Source organism: Mesoplodon mirus (genome assembly GCF_964341445.2).
Source record: "Mesoplodon mirus genome assembly, chromosome: 10".
Lineage (NCBI taxonomy): Eukaryota > Metazoa > Chordata > Mammalia > Artiodactyla > Ziphiidae > Mesoplodon > Mesoplodon mirus.
The window spans coordinates 10,273,686-10,291,648 of NC_138986.1; the positions used below are offsets into that span (position 1 = coordinate 10,273,686).

General features: G+C 41.4%; 1 protein-coding gene across 7 annotated transcripts in view; it reads right to left on the reverse strand.

Moving 5' to 3' along the window:
• The window catches only part of ARID1B (AT-rich interaction domain 1B), a 416,950-nt gene that overhangs the window by 109,329 nt on the left and 289,658 nt on the right, over positions 1 to 17,963 (reverse strand). For all 7 annotated transcript variants that reach the window (XM_082633300.1, XM_082633303.1, XM_082633305.1 and 4 more), the window contains one exon: positions 15,383 to 15,626. In XM_082633300.1, the coding sequence (XP_082489426.1) occupies positions 15,383 to 15,626 (244 nt within the window). The remainder of the gene's footprint in view (positions 1 to 15,382; positions 15,627 to 17,963) is intronic.

The following is a 17,963-nucleotide window of genomic DNA, read 5'->3' on the forward strand; positions in this document are numbered from 1 at the left end:
GCTCGCATTACCGCCTGAACCACCGCCCCCCAACCCCGTCTGTGGAAGAACTGTCTTCCATGAAACCGGTCCCTGGTACCAAAAAGGTTGGGACCGGTTCTAAGAGGCACAGCCAACACTTTACACCACTTTATTATTTTAGTTTAAAGGCACTAGGGGTAGCCAAGTGGGGGAGGCATCAGTGACGTGCTCAGGGCTACGCCTCTTAGGACCAAAGGATGGCCAGGGCTGCCGGCAAAGCAACGCTCGAGGGGTGGCTGCAAAGGGGCCTTGTGGGCGAGCCTAGGGTCACGCAGAGCCTGATACAGGGGCCATTCTGAGAGGGCAGGATGTCGATCGACTGTGGCAACACAGAGACAAAGGAAGACATCCTGGATCATATCCTTATGTATTTTTTTTTTTTTTTTTTTTGCGGTATGTGGGCCTCTCACTGTTGTGGCCTCTCCCGTTGCGGAGCACAGGCTCCGGACGCGCAGGCTCAGCAGCCATGGCTCACGGGCCCAGCCACTCCGCGGCATGTGGGATCTTCCCGGACCGGGGCTCGAACCCGTGTCCCCTGCATTGGCAGGCGGGTTCTTAACCACTGCGCCACCAGGGAAGCCCTCCTCATGTATTTTTTAATCTCTCTTTTATTTCAGATTCTAAGTAAATGTTCAGATATGCTTTAGAAATGTATCTTTTTCACGAATAGACATTTTCTTACATCTTCTACTTGTCACTTTCAAATATCTGGAGCCTATTATTCATGTGTTGCTGAAGGCCAAATTCTAGTCACTAGCTAATATTTCGAACTCCATGTTTATCCAGCCAACGCTGATAATGGCTACTTGGGAAACGGGAATATTATCTGGGTAATGACAAAACTCTCCCCATAGCCAACCTGTTTCTAATTGGCCATTTTCTTGGAAGATATGGTTAGTTATTAATAATAGATGTTTATTAAAAACAATGAGATAATGAAAAAAACTGGATATCAGACAATCCCAGAATTTTGCTACAATACTTATGTGACACAATTTCTGTGTATGATGGATTAGAATCAGGCAGGGTCTACATATGTAGAGGTCTGGTTTAAACTGACAAATCTTGGGACCACTGATTCACATTCTGTTTTTGAGGGGAAAGAAAGTAGAATAATCTTATCATAGTGGAATCTCTTTCCAGAGGGAGGGAAATAGAATGACCCCATAAACTGTGAAACACAGATGCAGAAAGATGGTTCCCAGCCCATAGGAGGAAAGGTTATATAAGTTATAAATTTTAGTACTTTCTTTTCTTGAATTCCTGTTTATTCCAAGACAACTGTGAGCTCTTTAATTTGGCCAACACTTTTGGAGTGCTTCTTACTTGTCAGGCACTGTTCTTGGCATGGAAGATAATAAGGAAGCAATGATCACTGCCCTCAAGAGGCTCTGGGGCTATTTGGAGGACCCTAGACAGTGGGACGGACAGTAAGACTCTCTTTGGCATGGAGGGATAGGTAAGACTTTGCAAAGGGAAAGACAATGAAGTTGGGTCTTGAAGGATAAGGAGGAGTTTGCCAGCTGGTAAGAGGCAGGATGGATATTCCAGGCAAAAGGAATTCAACTCTAGAAACAAAGATCTGACACAAAATCACTCTTAGTAGAATTGAAACAGGGAATACTAAACTAGTTCCCTCTGTCCACTTCTAGCAATGATGCAACATAAAAAAAGTATGCACTAGGGTTCAGCTCTCTAAAAATAGATGTTTTGCCTTTTTTTCAAGTAGAATTTAAATGACATGATTCTTGGATTTTGTGTGAAACAGGATTAGAGGAACAACTGTGAAAATAAGGGATTCTATTCCTAACTGAATTAGGCCTGAGAATATAACAATTATTTTATCACAATAATTTTTTTCCCATGACATTACAATTTCAACTGCATCAGACCCTAGTTATAGAAGAAAAAACAAAAGCAATACGCAGCCCTCAAAAAATGAGCTATTTATCCCTAAGCTTTTCTATGACCAATACATACATGATCATAACTGGGAATACTAGCTTCCTTTTAAAACATACCTTTGGAACACTTCAAGAGAAGTGTTAGGCTGTAATGGACACAGTTGGTCTCTTCCATAATCCAGAAACGTTTTCTCTGCATTGCTTCTAGAGCACCACACTCTCCCTATTTTCCAGTTCCACCACTGGCTGTTCCTTTTCCTCTTCATGGTCTCTACATTTTGGAGTGCCCTAGGAGTCAGTCCTCAGAATTCTTCTCTCAGTATTTCTCAACCTTGGCTACACGTAATAATCACCTGGAGAGCTTTAAAAAAAGTACATGGAGTATTCCAGTTAGAACAATTAAGTTGGCATCTCTGGGGTCTGGCCTACCACCAGCCTCTCCCAGGATGTCCTGTATAGCTCGAGTTGAGAACCACTGACCTCTCCTCATTCCCCAGGTCAGCAGTTCCCAGACTGCAACTTCAGCTTCAGTGAGGAACTTGCTGGAAACGCAAATTCTCCAGCTCTACCCCAAACCCACTGACTCAGAAACTCGGTGGGGAGTCCGGTAATCTGTGCTTTCGCAAGCCCTCCAGGTGACTGTGATGTAGGCCAGGTCTCCTAGGTGATCTCATCTAGAATTCTAATGACTCACCAACTGTTTTCTCCAGCCTAGATCTCTACTCTGAATCCAGAGTCTTCATATAACCAGCTGCCTATTCAAAATCTGCCTTTGGATGCCTAACAGGCATGTCAAATGTAACATCTTCAAAATCAAACTCTAGATTCCCCCTTTCAAACACTTGTTCCTTCCTTTGTCTTCCACCGTACAGAACCACCATTTACCAATCTCTTGGGCCAAAAGCCTTCTGCCTCCGCTACTGCGACCCACACATCCAGCCATGACCAAGCTTCCCTAGGCTACTGCAGTGGCCTCCTAACGAGTCTTGCTGCTTCTACCCGTCGCCTCTACAGGTCACTCAGCAGCCACAATGATCCTTTTACAGCCTGCAATGGATCACGCCATCCTCTGCCTTCTCTACCATCACGCTTAAATTCCTAAATTCCAATCATAACCTACAAAGCCCTATATAAGCTGGTCCTGGGTCACTCTCTAATCTAACTGCCTACCTTTCTGTGTCCCCTGCCCAGCACACCAAACCCATTACTGACTCAGGGCCTTTGTACTTGCTCTTTGCTCTGCCTGGATACCTCACTCCCAGATATTCACATGGCTTGCTTTTCACCTTCATTCACTGAGCCTCTTGTTCGAATATTAATTTTTTTTAATTTATTTATTTTTGGCTGCGTTGGATCTTGGTCGCTGCCCACAGGCTTTCTATAGTTGCGGGAGCAGGGGCTGCTCTTCACTGCGGTGCGCGGGCTTCTCATTGCGGTGGCTTCTCTTGTTGTGGAGCACAGGCTCTAGGCACAAGGGCTTCAGTAGTTGTGGCTCACAGGCTCTAGAGTGCAGGCTCAGTAGTTGTGGCACACGGGCTTAGTTGCTCCGTGGCATGTGGGATCTTCCCAGATCAGGGCTTGAACCCATGTCCCCTGCATTGGCAGGTGGATTCTTAACCACTGTGCCACCAGGGAGGCCCTCGAATATTAATTTCTTAGAGATACATTCCCTAATTATTGTCATCTAAAGAAGCAATATGATTTTTTCCCCCTAACAATAAGCTATATATTGGATTGGCCAAAAAGTGCCTTCGGTTTTTAAGTAAAAATAAAAGACACATTTTTCATTTTTACCAAGAACTTTATTGAACAAAGTATTCACTGTTTCGTTCCACTACCTTCTGCCATTTTTCAGGCAACTTCATAATTCCATCTTCCCCAAACTTTTTATCTTTTTGAGTAAAGAGCTCTTCCAGATGCCTTTTACAGTCTTCCAGGGTATGGAAATTTTTTCTATTAAGAGAATTTTGTAAAGACCGAAATAAATGGAAATCTTGTAGGTATAATGTCTGGTGAATATGGCGGAGGAATCAGAACTTCCCAGCCAAGCTGTAACAGTTTTTGTCTGGTCATCAGAGAAACATGTGGTCTTGCAATATCCTGATGGAAGATTAGGCGTTTTCTGTTGACTAATTCTGGATGCTTTTCATCACGTGCTGCTTTCAGTTGGTTTAACTGGGAGCAGTACTTGTTGGAATTAAACGTTTGGTTTTCCGGAAGGAGCTCATAATAGAGGACTCCCTTCCAATCCCACCATATACACAACATCAACTTCTTTGGATGGAAGACTGGCCTTCAGTATGGTTGGTGGTGGTTCACGTCACCTGCCCCATGATCTCTTCTGTTCCACATTATTGTACAGTATCCACTTTTCATCGCCTGTCACAATTTGTTTTAAAAACGGAACGTTTTCGTTATGATATCCTTTGCTCTTTGTAAGACACTATGCCAGAGAGAATTATGTCCCAACCTCCAACAAAAAATCCCATGCCTAAATCCCCAGGATGATTGTGAATACACTACCTTACATGACAAAGGGAACTTTGCAGTTCCTAAATTAGGTTAACAATCAACAGATCTTAAAATAGGCAGATTATCCTGAATTTCTACATAGACAAAGTGTAGTCACATGAGCCCTTAAAAGCTGAAGAGCAAGGCAGAGGGAAAATAAGAGAAATTTGAAGAGCGAGAATGATTTAATGTTGCTGGCCAGAAGATGGCGGGGGCCATGTATCAAGGAAACAGGGACCTCAGTGCTACAACCACAAGAAACTGAATTCTGACAACCTTAGTGAACTTAGAAGCAGATTCTTCCCCAGAGCTTCTGGAAAGCTACACAGCCCTGTCAACGCTGATGTTGTAAGACCCTCAGTGGAGAATCAAACCACACAGTGCCAGACTTACAACCTACAGATCTGTGAGATAATAAATGGGTGATGTTTCAAGTCAAAAAAAATAAATAAATAAAACGGAACGATTTCATTACGTTTTAGAGAATCGCATGCGGAAATACAGTCAAGAGGTGTTTTTTTGCTTAACTTACACTTAACCCAAACATCAAAGCAATGAACACGACCAAGCTAGTGCAAATGGTTTCCAATGCTTCATTTGTATATTTTGAGTATGTCGGCTATCTCCTGCATGGTATAGCGTTGACTGTTCTCAATTAATGTCTCAATTTGATTGCTATCAACTTCAACTGGTCTACCCGACAGTGGAGCATCGTCCAGCAAGAAATCTCCAGCATGAAACTTTGCAAACCACTTTTGACATGTTTGATCAGTCACAGCATCTTCTCCATACACTGCACAAATCTTTTTTTGCATTTCAGTTGCATTTTTACCTTTCTTGAAATAATAAAGCATAATATGCCAAAAATGTTTTTTCTTCCATCTTCAATATTAAAATGGCTACACAAAAATTCACCAATTTTGATAAGTCTTTTAAAAATTCATGCTGATATGACAGCTGTCACATACAATGTAACAAAACTGTTTCGAATGAAGTTGAAGACAATTGAGTGCTACTAGAGCCATCTTACAGAAAAAAACGAAGGAACCTTTTGGCCAACCCAATACTATTTGTGTATTTCCTGTCTTTCTCATTAGAACTTAAGTTTCATGAGGACAGGTCCCTTTGTCATTTATATTCAGTGTATTTTTTCCAGTTCTAGAAACATGCCTACAGCATAGGATGCATTCAGCACTTTGCTGAATTAATGAATAAAAGAAGAAAACGAGCAGTTGGGCTAATGGGCTTTCCTCAGGATATCACCTGATTACCCAATAGTGAAAGTGCAACATGCTACTTAAAAAAAAAAAAAAATTCAATGAATTAATCCATTTGGCATCCTCAGCAAGGTCACATTCTTGGCATTCAGCTATATACATTTAATGTAGTTTGGAAGTACAAACTCCTATGTCACTTTCTGTTTGGAAGGGAGAGTATCAACATCAACAATCCCTGGTTATATCACTTATAAACATGCAGATGTGGATTATTAAAGATTAATGCACTTTAGGATTGGTGTCAGCATTCTGTTTGTCTCTTGCCGAAACCAATTCTGTTCTTCATTAGTCAATGCCAACCCATATCACCCTGTTATGGAAGAGAAATCAAAGGTGCAAGTGTGTGAACTGAGAATAAGTGATGAAACTGATTAGTAGAAGACATAACGGCTATAATCAATCAACACATCATAATAATCCTGGCTCCAGGATTATCAGAAAATAGGGAAATAAACATGACACTCCTTGTAAAATGGTTTTGTTCCTTTCACAACTACTATTTCTTCCCTTTAGAAAATAGAGTAACACATCAAAAGTTTGTGGAATCAACTTTAGGAACATCTTCCTGACTGTAAGAACTATTTGCGTTATCACCGTTTTCCAAAATGTAGCTAAATGACTTTTGAAACTTTTACTTCTAGGCTAAAATTAGTCCCTAAAAGCTTTTGTGCCCCTCCCTTTCGATTCCTCATTCCCAGTGAAGACAGAAAATGCAGCAGGTCGATGCCAATAGCGTCCCAACAGTGGCAGCACAATGCTGGTTCAAGAAGCAACCATAGGGCTTCCCTGGTGGCGCAGTGGTTGAGAGTCCGCCTGCCGATGCAGGGGACACGGGTTCGTGCCCCGGTCCGGGAAGATCCCACGTGCTGCGGAGCGGCTGGGCCCGTGAGCCATGGCCGCTGAGCCTGCGCGTCCGGAGCCTGTGCTCCGCAACAGGAGAGGCCGCAACAGTGAGAGGCCCGCGTACCGCAAAAAAAAAAAAAAAAAAAAGAAGCAACCATACTCAAGTTAAGCACAAGTCGAGAACAGTGACAGTCCATTTAGCTCAAGAAATGAAAACAAACAGTGAAGAAGGCGTTTGAAGTGCTTCTTCAGTGAATAATGTAAAAAACTAAATCGTGGAGAAGTGGGAGTGGACTGTTGGATCCAGCACGTCAGCACATTCATTACTGCTGATCTTACAGAGCAGGATGAGGCACAAAATATTACCTTGGTGACACAGGCTTTCCTACATTTTCATATGCAGAAGATCGAAGAAAGGGAATGGAAAGTGAGAGGAGAGTTTAAACTGAACTGCCTGACTTAATTTTAACTAAGACGGGGAGCAAAACCAAGTGGGACTGTGGAGCAAAACCAAGTGGGACTGTGTATTTTTTTTTTTTTTTTTTTTTTGCAGTTCACGGGCCTCTCACTGTTGTGGCCTCTCCTGTTGCGGAGCACGGGCTCCGGACGCGCAGGCTCAGCAGCCATGGCTCACGGGCCCAGCCGCTCCGCGGCATGTGGGATCTTCCCGGACCGGGGCACGAACCCGTGTCCCCTGCATCGGCAGGCGGACTCTCAACCACTGCGCCACCAGGGGAGCCCAGGACTGTGTATTTTGAGAAAATCCCCATGCTCTCATTTCTGACGGTGAGAGGAGGATAAAAGGCTTACTTGGAAATTTGTTGGGATGGAAGAACTGGAACGATTTCTACTTTTGGAGAAGAAGGAGACATACTCATTCCCCAGTTATCAGGATACCTGACTTGGGTCAGGAGGACCTCTAAAGGGCAGGGTAGCTAAGAATCCTGGAGCAGCTGCTGCAAATGCAAGGATCTGGCTGCAGGTCAGCAGTGGGGAACCTGCCCTTTAGAAACAGCAGGAGACCAAGGTACAGCCAGGATCCTGGCTGAATTTTAAATTAGTATCTTAAAGGGGGAGGCTCTAATAACCAGTAACCAAGCCACAGAGAGCTGCAATGGCATCTCTCTGAAAGACAAAATATATTGTTGCTTTTTAAAGTATTGCTAAGCATCATTTGGAAAGGATCTCAAATTACTGCTTTGTATAACACACAAATATTTTACTTTGTAAGGGAAAAAAAATACTGGCTGAAGTTCTCTTTGGTTTGTAGAACTGCTGAATCGATGTTTTCTGGGCTGCCACAGATTAAAAACACGAATATATCAATGGCATTTTGTGTTTAAGAATTTTTTTTTTTTCCTGCACAGCTTGCCAATAAGCAGCATGCATCTTCCTTGCAACAAGCTGTTGCAGGATTTCTACTTCGAGAGAAGCCAAAAAAGAACACTTGATAGATGTTTCAAAATAAGATTACCAGGTAGGGTGACTGTGCAGACTTTCAATAAAAAATTTTAGAGATTCTACTGTTATCATGAAAGGAAACTGGTTTAGAACCCCTTACATATAGAAATTAGCTCATAATTTGACCCTGAGTTTTATTAAGCAAGGATAAATTAAAAAGTGAAAAATTTACTTATTTAGGATGGGCTGGGCTTGAGCCCTAAGAGTTCTGAAAATCCCAGGGGAATGGATTAAAAAAGAGAGAGACACTGATTTACACCCTCCGGTGTTCATTTTTTAGGTACTAATCTTGACAAATTAGACCAGGAACTATCATTTCCTCTCACTAAAATCCTTCCTGTTCACTCCAGCCTATGACTAACTCCTAACTGCAATTCATTTTTCTCTTTCCCATTATAGCATCCTTCCAGAATTTGCTTGTCTGAATGTCAAATTAAGCAAGAAAATTAGCTTTTCTGACCAGAATATCTTCTTGTTTGTATCTGCAGCTATATCAGCTCCTACAGAAATCTACTTAGCTCTCACTTTCAAAGCAGAGGGTAAACCAGGTGAGCACTTATACAGAAGAACTCTAAATATACCACAACGCTGTCCAAAGAGTTATTTTCCATGTTTAATCTAATAGGTGCTACCTTTTTTGGAATTCATTCTTTTAGTGTCTTAAGATTTTTCCTGAGGGGCACAAATTCATTATGGTTAGTTGGTACGCTGGATGCATCGCTCACCATCTGGGAACGGACATGATAAAGCTTCAGAGAATCAGGCTTAACCATAAAGTAACTGGTGCTTTATGAAAGTGGAAGGGCTATCTCCGGCAAAGCCATTTCTGCAGGCTCTTAAAACCTGTGGTCCTTTTCAAAGGACAGCAACTTATCTGCCAGGTATGATAAGTAAAGAGGGACGGAGCAGCTCCACCCGGGGAGGCACATGGGCAGAGATGCTCATGGGGGAGGCTCCAGCTGGCTGGAGAGGGAGGGAAAGGAGAGCTTCTGGGGGCGGGAGGCATGAATAGAAAAAGACTGGAGCAAGGAGGGCGGCTCTTAAACGACTGATGAAGGACCACCCTCCCCTGGCCCTTCTCCTTCCTTTACATCTCGCAGCCCTTAGGACACCCTGACCCACGGCCTCGTGCTCTCCTCTGGCCAGCAGTCAATCTGGGGAGGGGCAAGGTGGGAGGTGAGACACCTCCAACAGCAAAGCACATAAAACTTAAAAGGAGGGAGTTTTACTCTCATATTTGATGAAACTTTATTTTATTTCTGTCTACGACAGCTAGGAAAATGTTGACTTTGATTGGTCTTCTCATAATAAACACCTAATACTATGCCAGAAAAAGAATGGTTGGAAAGAAATGTCTCTTCATCATGACGCTAATGTGAATACCTCATTTTCTATCTTTGGTCCTAGTCTACAATAATCAACAGCCCTTCGGCTGTCAGATGAAAGTGACTTAGCTCCACCTAAAACTGGATTTGGCACAAATGCCAAATGCTAAAAAAAAGAGTGGGGAAAAATCTATTCAGGAATTTACAGGTTCTATCCTTACTTAGATCTTTGCTAATAAGATCGATGAACTAACCTCAACAGTCTGAACATTTAAAGTTTTTATAAACAAAACTGTTTATTAGGCTATGAACAGTTAATATCCGCCTGCCTATCAGCATCCCCCACTGGATGTTCACCCTTCTTAATATTTAAACACTGTTGCTGCTTATAGCACATGGAGGAAAAGGCTGACAAAAGCCTTTGGCCAATAAAATAAAAATAAAAACAGTTCAGCTTATTTACATTTTTGCTTTGTTAGTAAACTGCGGTGGTTGGTTCTGGAGGCAAGACAAGTGAAATTAACATCCACTAAATCTTTTGGCAACAGCAATGCATTCTACCGTTGTGCTGTGTCAGCCTCCACTATGTGTTAGGACGAATCAGGCCCAGTGTAAGACCTACACAATACATTCAAGACCCAATAGTTTATTCTCCTTAAATCAAGATCAGTGACTCTAGGCTGTAACCCAGGAAGCAATGCAATGGGATCACTTATTAGAAGGGAAACAAAATGTTTAATATCATACATTTTGGAATCAACTGCGCCCTACATTAGATTTGCTTTATTTAAATGTGTACATACGTGCACACTAACAATTAGAAAGATGGGGATATTTCATTTCTGTTTCTAAATATAAATATATCAACGTGAAGAGGAGAGAGAAATGAAACATTAAGTAAAAACCCGGAAAATGTACAGTGGCACTGAACGTACAACGTATACATTTCTGTTCTCAAATGCTTGTTTAGATTAAACAACCAGGCTGAATCCTTTCCCTTCTAACCACAGACAGCTGCAATGCTGGAGCCCAGTACTGTGCAAACAAAGGGAGAGAATCCATGTGGCTACTTACCACAAAAAATCTCCATCCTGCTTTTCAAAAGAACGCAGGAAGGAAGAGCCCCACTGAGTTAGGGAGGGATGTGCCAGGGCTGATGTTGTGCCGGTGTACCACAGTAGTTGCTCCCATGACTCACAGTGTTTGCGAGGCAGCATTGACAGGAGGGCAAATTTGCAGTGGGTGGAGAAAAGGTTTCACAGGCAAGAAACAGATTCAGCCGTTCGGGATGCTTTAAGTGGGCTTCTGTTCATCCACCTCTGGGATACTTCTCATTAGCTGTCAATTTTATTTACCAGAGTAGAGATGGAGAAAGACGGTTGCACTTTTTCAAAAAACCCTGGGAAAGCGACACCAGGAAGAGGCCGCGCAACATTTTGGCTTTGCCTCACCCCAGCTGTCGGCTACACAACAGCTGCTCATTTTAGCAGTGCCTTGCTGGAGAGACAATGAGTGGAGAGCCAATCTGTGTGACGCATGGAGAGGCACCAGCAAGATATAACAGGAGTTAATGGGAGAGAAGTAAGGGCAGGAAAAACAAGTTAGTGCTGGGAATGAGAGGAAGGAAGGGGGAGAAAAGAAAGCAAAAGGCTGGACTTCCCTGGTGGCGCAGTGGTTAGAATCTGCCTGCCAATGCAGGGGACACGGGTTCGAGCCCTGGTCTGGGAAGATCCCACATGCCGCGGAGCAACTAAGCCCGTGTGCCACAACTACTGAGCCTGCGCTGTAGAACCTGCGAGCCACAACTACTGAGCCCGTGTGCTGCAACTACTGAAGCCCGCACGCCTAGAGCCTGTGCTCCACAACAAGAGAAGCCACTGCAATGAGAAGCCCGCACACCGCAACAAAGAATAGCCCCCGCTCGCCACAACAAAGACCATGTGCAGCAACAAAGACCCAACACAGCCAAAAATAAATAAATAAATTAAAAAAAAAAAAGAAAGCAAAAGGCTACAGACAGAAAAATAAAGGGAAATTCCAAACAGATGTTCCCCCCAAAAAGCAGTCTGAGTATCATGCCCTGGGTGAGAAACCATGTAATCTTTACCGGACGTTTGTATTTCATTGGTTCAGACTCAGAAGCAAACGTAGGTAGATCGGAAATGATCTCAGACTCTAATGTACAGACCACCGAAATTTAACATAAGGGCTAGAGATGGGAAAAGGAGGAGGTGAGACTACTCAATCAGCCTAAGGGCTCATTTATTCTCTAAGGAAGGGTGTCTGCATTTAGTCAAATAACAACCCCCCAAATAATCAACGTTACGATCGTCTCTAAAGTGTGGTTTTGTTATTTATGACAAAGTTCACAAAAATGTATGTAAAAGAACTTTTTAAAAGAAGGGCATATAGGCTAAACGGAGGGGAAGAGAAGACCAAAAATTTTTTCAATAAAACCTGCATGATTTTTAACAAATCCCCGTAAAATAACACCACATAAAATGTTTGATGAGCGTCTACCAAAAATGTATGTTTGAATGTCCCTGAGCTTAGCTGGGGAACAGAGTAGAGAAACAGGTGGTATCTGTACTCAAGCCACGAGGATGACTACCAAGAGGTCCAGGACAAGGGTGCTGATAGCCTGTGGCTCCGCTGTATGAATTACAAAGGGTGCCCCTTCCCCCAGGAGGGCAGCCAGCAATTTCATTGCCATTTACTCCCCCGGCCTGTGTCCTTGGTCCAGTGAGCAATCTGCTCAAGTGCACGTGGCAGTCCTGGCTGGGAACACGGAGTGGGTGGGACTCATGTTGTCTCAATATGTGCAGAAAGTGTGAGAAATAACCCAGGATTCTGAACTGCATCTATTGGTAAATCTTATGCTACGCTGCCTGCCTATCACCTCACGCAGAAGTCTACCTGCCTACGATCTGAGCGAAGCAGGCGTTTCCACGCTTGTCTTCTGTCCCCCCCTTAACCTTCTCAGACCCAGCCTCCCAGAAGAGCGACCGCTGACCTATCTGTTCTTTCAAGTCAGGAGAAAAATGGTTTCAACTTTGTGAAAATACATCGCGCTTCCATGGCTAGCTCTAGCGGTCCTATCGAATAACCTCAGTAAACACAGCAAATCATCACTGGAAACTTTATATACGTGTCTTCTGAATGGTACAAGAACGCTACTGGATTAAGAATCAGAAGACTTGTAGCCAAAACCACCTGTGCTGTTCTGGACAGTAATGATCATGGACAAGTCTCTACATTTCAGTGTGAATAACAGCAATAACCGTAATCACAAAAATCATTAACACGCACTGAATGCTTACCATGTGCCTGCTTCATATATATGAACACATTTAATCTTTACAGTAACCCTATGAGATGTGGTTATTATCTTTACAGAGGCAGAAACTGAGGCATAAGGAGGCTTAGAGGCTTGTTCAAGGCTACACAGCTGGAAAGTGGCAATAAAACGAGGAGGTGGGATCAGACGATTACGAAAGTCCATCCAGCTCAAATGTTATTTGTCGTTCCACACCTGGGAGAAAGGTGAATAAATGCCAAAACTGCTCACCAGATTTTCTAAGAGTTTATTCCTCTTAGAATAACACTGACATTAAAGAAATGTTCTATTTGCCACGTTTTATATAATTCTATTACTCTACAGCTTTACACTCAGCAAAGATAATTCTGGATTTATCTGAGTAGCGTGTCTCTGAACACAAGTGGAACTTTTACTATGTAATTTTATCCCTGTACTAAATTTCATTGAATAGTTTTATCAAGCATCGTGTAGAGTAATATAGGCTGCAATATGATGAAATGAAACGTAGGCCCTGGCCCTGGGCAGTTAGAATTTCTGACACAAGTTTAAAAAACAAACTTTTAGCCTTAAACATCATTTCCAAGACAGCGGAAAGCTTTCTATTAAAAACTCACTTTCCCAAGAAGTCAGCAGAGAAAAATCACATTCAGGTCCTCCCCTGAAGGTACTGTGAAGGACAGGCCTCATTTGTGACTGGGCTAATAGAGGTCATCAGAATCGTAATTCACTGACCAACCTTACCCTGTGCAAAACACAACTAAGCACCAGACTCTTAGACCAATTACATCTACCTCTAATGTGATTATCACGTACCCAAATTGAGCTCTTTTGTTGGGTTTTGTCTGTTCTATACAGCACCAAAATCCAAACAGTGAAATAAAAGTTTCATAATCCCCATCTGGACTGATAAGTATATGTATGAAAATCATCAGACTGTGAACTAGCCATGCTAGGAATTTTAAATGAAAAACTAAAATATCTTGATGCCTCAGAAAAGTTTTCATTTACGTTACTAAGAAAAGTCCTTTTGATGCAATTCAGAAAAATGGAGTGAGTTCTTCGACAAATTTAGTATTTTACATATAACTTTCCAATGTTTAGGTAGGTGATACCTCAAAAACCATCTCAATACCAAAAACTGCCTAAGGAATTCTGAAATACATAGTAGTCATAGCTTTAAAAATATTAAAAGCAGGTAAATCCAGGTTTTATTACAATCATTATGAGGACAAATATTTTTGAAAGAAAGGTAACATCAAGATGCCGTCAATAAAATGTATCAAAATTATAGGTAATTTAAAATATGGATCCTAGGCACATAACATTTAGGCAAAAAAGCTAAGTGGAGAAGGCCACATATTGTATTACTGGGGTGACCATACTTCATGATTTGCCCAGAATCTTCCTGGTTTATACCTGTTCTACTTCAGTTATTAACAGCAACCCTTATATGCGCAAAAGTGTCTCAGCTTGGTTGATAAATTATATAGTCACTTTAATATGATACATTTCTATAAAGCTCAAAACTAAATAAAACTAACAATACGTACTCTATGAATGTTTGTAATAAAATTCTTTAAAAACTCCAAATAATCCATAAAGAATGATTTAAAATACATTCAGAGAATATCTGAGGCTGGGGAGAGTTATAGGGCTGAAGAAAAGGAAGGAACACACAGGTAGAAACAACACTGGCAATACTCCAATTCTTAAATTGGATCGTGAGTCATGAGTACTCATTTGAGTTATGTTTCATAACTAGCATTTTTCATATGTTCGTACATATGTTTATACACATAAAACATGTATTTAAAATATAAAAAGAGCAAAATAGTAAAAAGGGGTAAAACTGCCACCCATGTTTTTAAGATAATAGAACAAACTATCAGGAAATTTATCAGCAATTAAATATCAATTCTGATAGATTAGTAAAAAGTACTTTTCTGGCAGCCACCTGCATCACGCTAGCAAAATTTACACAGAAAAAAAATTACATCTACTTTGCAGATAAAGGAAAGCTCGTTGCTTGGTGGGTTTGAATGAATGATGTTTGATATAAGAAAGACAGCTGGGAAAGGATGAGGCAACTGACAAATAAATAAACAAATACATAACCCCAAGCACATAATAACGGAAGCAAAAGATACAGAAGTAGTATGACTACTGAAATAGCTGAATGCAAGAGGTTAATTGGAACATGCACTTCTTATATCAAAATCAGAAGGCAAGAATTTGTATAAATAACAAGGCCTTGAACGTGTGCTGGCAAATTAAGAAAATAAGTATAAACACTAAAAATATTTTAGAAAATAACTGCCATGGTATAAATTAAATAGAACCCTAAAAACTAAGGCTAGTACTACCAATAATCTCACTTTAGTGGCACTTATCAACAGAGGAGCTTATTTAACAGAATCATTACAAAACATATGCTAAGAGAATAAATAATTTTCTGGCATAAGCGAAGGTAAATGTGCAAACTGAAAATATCAAAGTAATTGCTGATTTTATTAATTAGGTGTTTACAGTCATTAGTCAAGTATATTTAGGAACTGGGATGCTTGTATACTTTGGTGATAATTCATAGCTATGCTCCTAATACGTGGTCCCATCATTAGGTTTTTAAATAGTAAAAAAAATAATGGTGTGCATGTTGTTATTGATGAACACTAGGTCTGTATTTACTACAGAGTAAAATAATAATCATTAAGAAATGAGTACCTGGAATACTTGCAGGAGAAATTGGGCCAGATCGTGACTGGTTGCTTCCTACAGGAGAGCCGACAGGAGAAGGTGATGGGCCCCCGGGGATGCTGGAGAGATGGGGAGATGCGTGTGGAGAGAAAGGCGACTGAGCTGGGTTGCTCTGATCCCCTTGGCTGCTCGTGGACCCGGATGCACTGACTGCTGAGCTCAAAGTTGCTTCCGTTCCCGTGGGGAGGTCATCAATGGAGCCAGACAGGTCCTAAGAAAGAAAGAAATAGCATGCATTTATAGAATAACACATATTTGGACCAATACCTGTTCAAAATACTATTTGAAAATCATAACAATGCCCCCTTCAAAGTTTTTCTAGATAACGCCCAAAATTCAGAGCATGGCCACTTGTTATTAGAAGACTTTAATGAGGTCTCTTGTAAGTTGAACCCGCAGGATCTGATCTACCGCTAAAAAGTGAGTAAAGTTGTACCTCCCTTTCATTAAACTATCCTATAGCTTTCCTTTAAGCTGACAGCATCTAGTCCAACAAACCTGTCAAAGAGTCACAGGAAAAGCAAGCACTTTATGCGGTGATGTACCTACCATCTGAATGGAACACCTGATTCGTAAATGATTACTTCAGTAAGTTGAAAACTATAGGCTTTGGATCCTCCTATTTAGAAATCAACATTGGAGGACTGTCTGAATTTCAAACTACGATCTTCTAATGTAATAGTCAAAATTGTAACCAAACCTTGTGGTGAGAAATTCTTACATTTTAGGTAATTGCAAAAGTGCTCTTATAGTAAAAGAGTGATGTGTATTTTTATCTCATATTGTGACAATAAATCCCTTTGAAGTTATGTTGGCAGAAATGAGTCCTAATGTTATAACTTACTTTTTATACAGTTTTAAGCTAAACAAACAATCTTTAAGGTCCTGTAATTTTATCATAACAACCTCTAGGCAGTTATTAAAATCCCCATTTGACAGACACAGAAACCAAAGATCAGAGAGTCAAGGTTATTGTTACTAGTTACACCACTGAGGACAGGCGACATCTGCTAAAGATTATGAAGGTAGGTTGAGAGAAGAGGAAGGAGGAAACTGTCTTCCACACCCTCATCAGAGTGAGAGGACAGAGCCTTTACTCTGCCTTCCTCATGGCTGTGGCACTAGGGCATGTGCCATGGCCCCCACCAGCAGGAGTCAGTACATCAGGGCAGGCCTGCCGCAATGGCTGGGCTCCCAGATCACTAAGTCTGCAAACCCAGGTGAGACCCGGAGCTAGGTGCTGAATGAGCCCTAAAGACTGAGAGGCAGGATAAAAGATATTTGTCTTGATAATCTAGGACTGAATACTGCAGAATGGGATCAGAAATACCAGGTTACGCTACTGCCTGCAAAGCATATTCAACACTAATTGACACCTTCCACTCATGCAATTTTATTAATGTTTAATTTTACCTCACTGCTTACTACTGGGACTGCTAAAACTAGGGCTTTGGAAACTGGTGGAGGAAGATGCTTAGGATTTGAAGAATGAATCTAGACCAGGAAGTACAAAGGGGGCCAGGTAAAGCAGAGCTGGTTAGAGCTCTTCAGGGTACCCCAAAATGTCACAAAGCAAACTCAGAATCAGGATCCTAGACTCCTGGAAAGTTTATCTATTAACCATCTGTTATATAATCAACTTCTCTTTTATTAACAGCAAAATTGCCAATGATTAAAAAAACGTTCTAAAGAAGAGCTGATGAAAATCTCACAAAAAAATGAATGTTACAGAAAAACAAAAATTTCTTATGCTAAGAAGAATAACATTTAAGTAAAATAGAGTAATCTTCAACGTCATATAACTGAGCTTATAAGTAAGAAACATTAATAGTAGCAGGTGACTGAAAATATCACCTCCTAGAAAAAGTATCATCTCCAAAATAAAATGGGGCAAACAGAACCACATTTTCAGAATTCAGAGAAAAAATATATAAACATCTCTACTTAGGGCACATGAGATGCATGATTTTGCACATGTTCAGCTGGTAAAACATTGTATTCAACTTGATTACTGGGTTCAACAATAGTTTGATTCAGACTTTCAGAATTTTTTGTGAAGCCAGGTAGAAACAGAGGAAGATTATTAAGCAAGTAATATGCTACATACAATGTAGAAAGTATTCACACTTCAGCAATCAGGCAATTACCTGAGTTCCTGGAAACAAAACTTAAGCTAATAGATGTGTGCACATGCACACATGCAGAGGTGCTGAATGCTGAAAGGGACAACAGGACAGGATTCCACCCATTCCTCCCACCCCAGGCTGAATGCTGAGTTGCCTGACGTCTGCCCCCCACCTCACTGTCTCAGAGCCAGGGAGGGCGGGGGGTCTAGAAGAGTGGCTGGGTCCTGGGTAATTCTTAAAGTACCTGCCCCTAAGGCATTCCCTTCCTAACCTGATATAACCAATTCACAGAAGTGCAAAGGGACACACCTGTGGCCTCCAGGACATGGTAAGCTATGGCCTGAGCGCTAAAGTCAGACCCTACCTATTCCGGCTCCACCTGTAAGCCAAACATTTTTAAATGACTGAAAAAAAATCAAGAG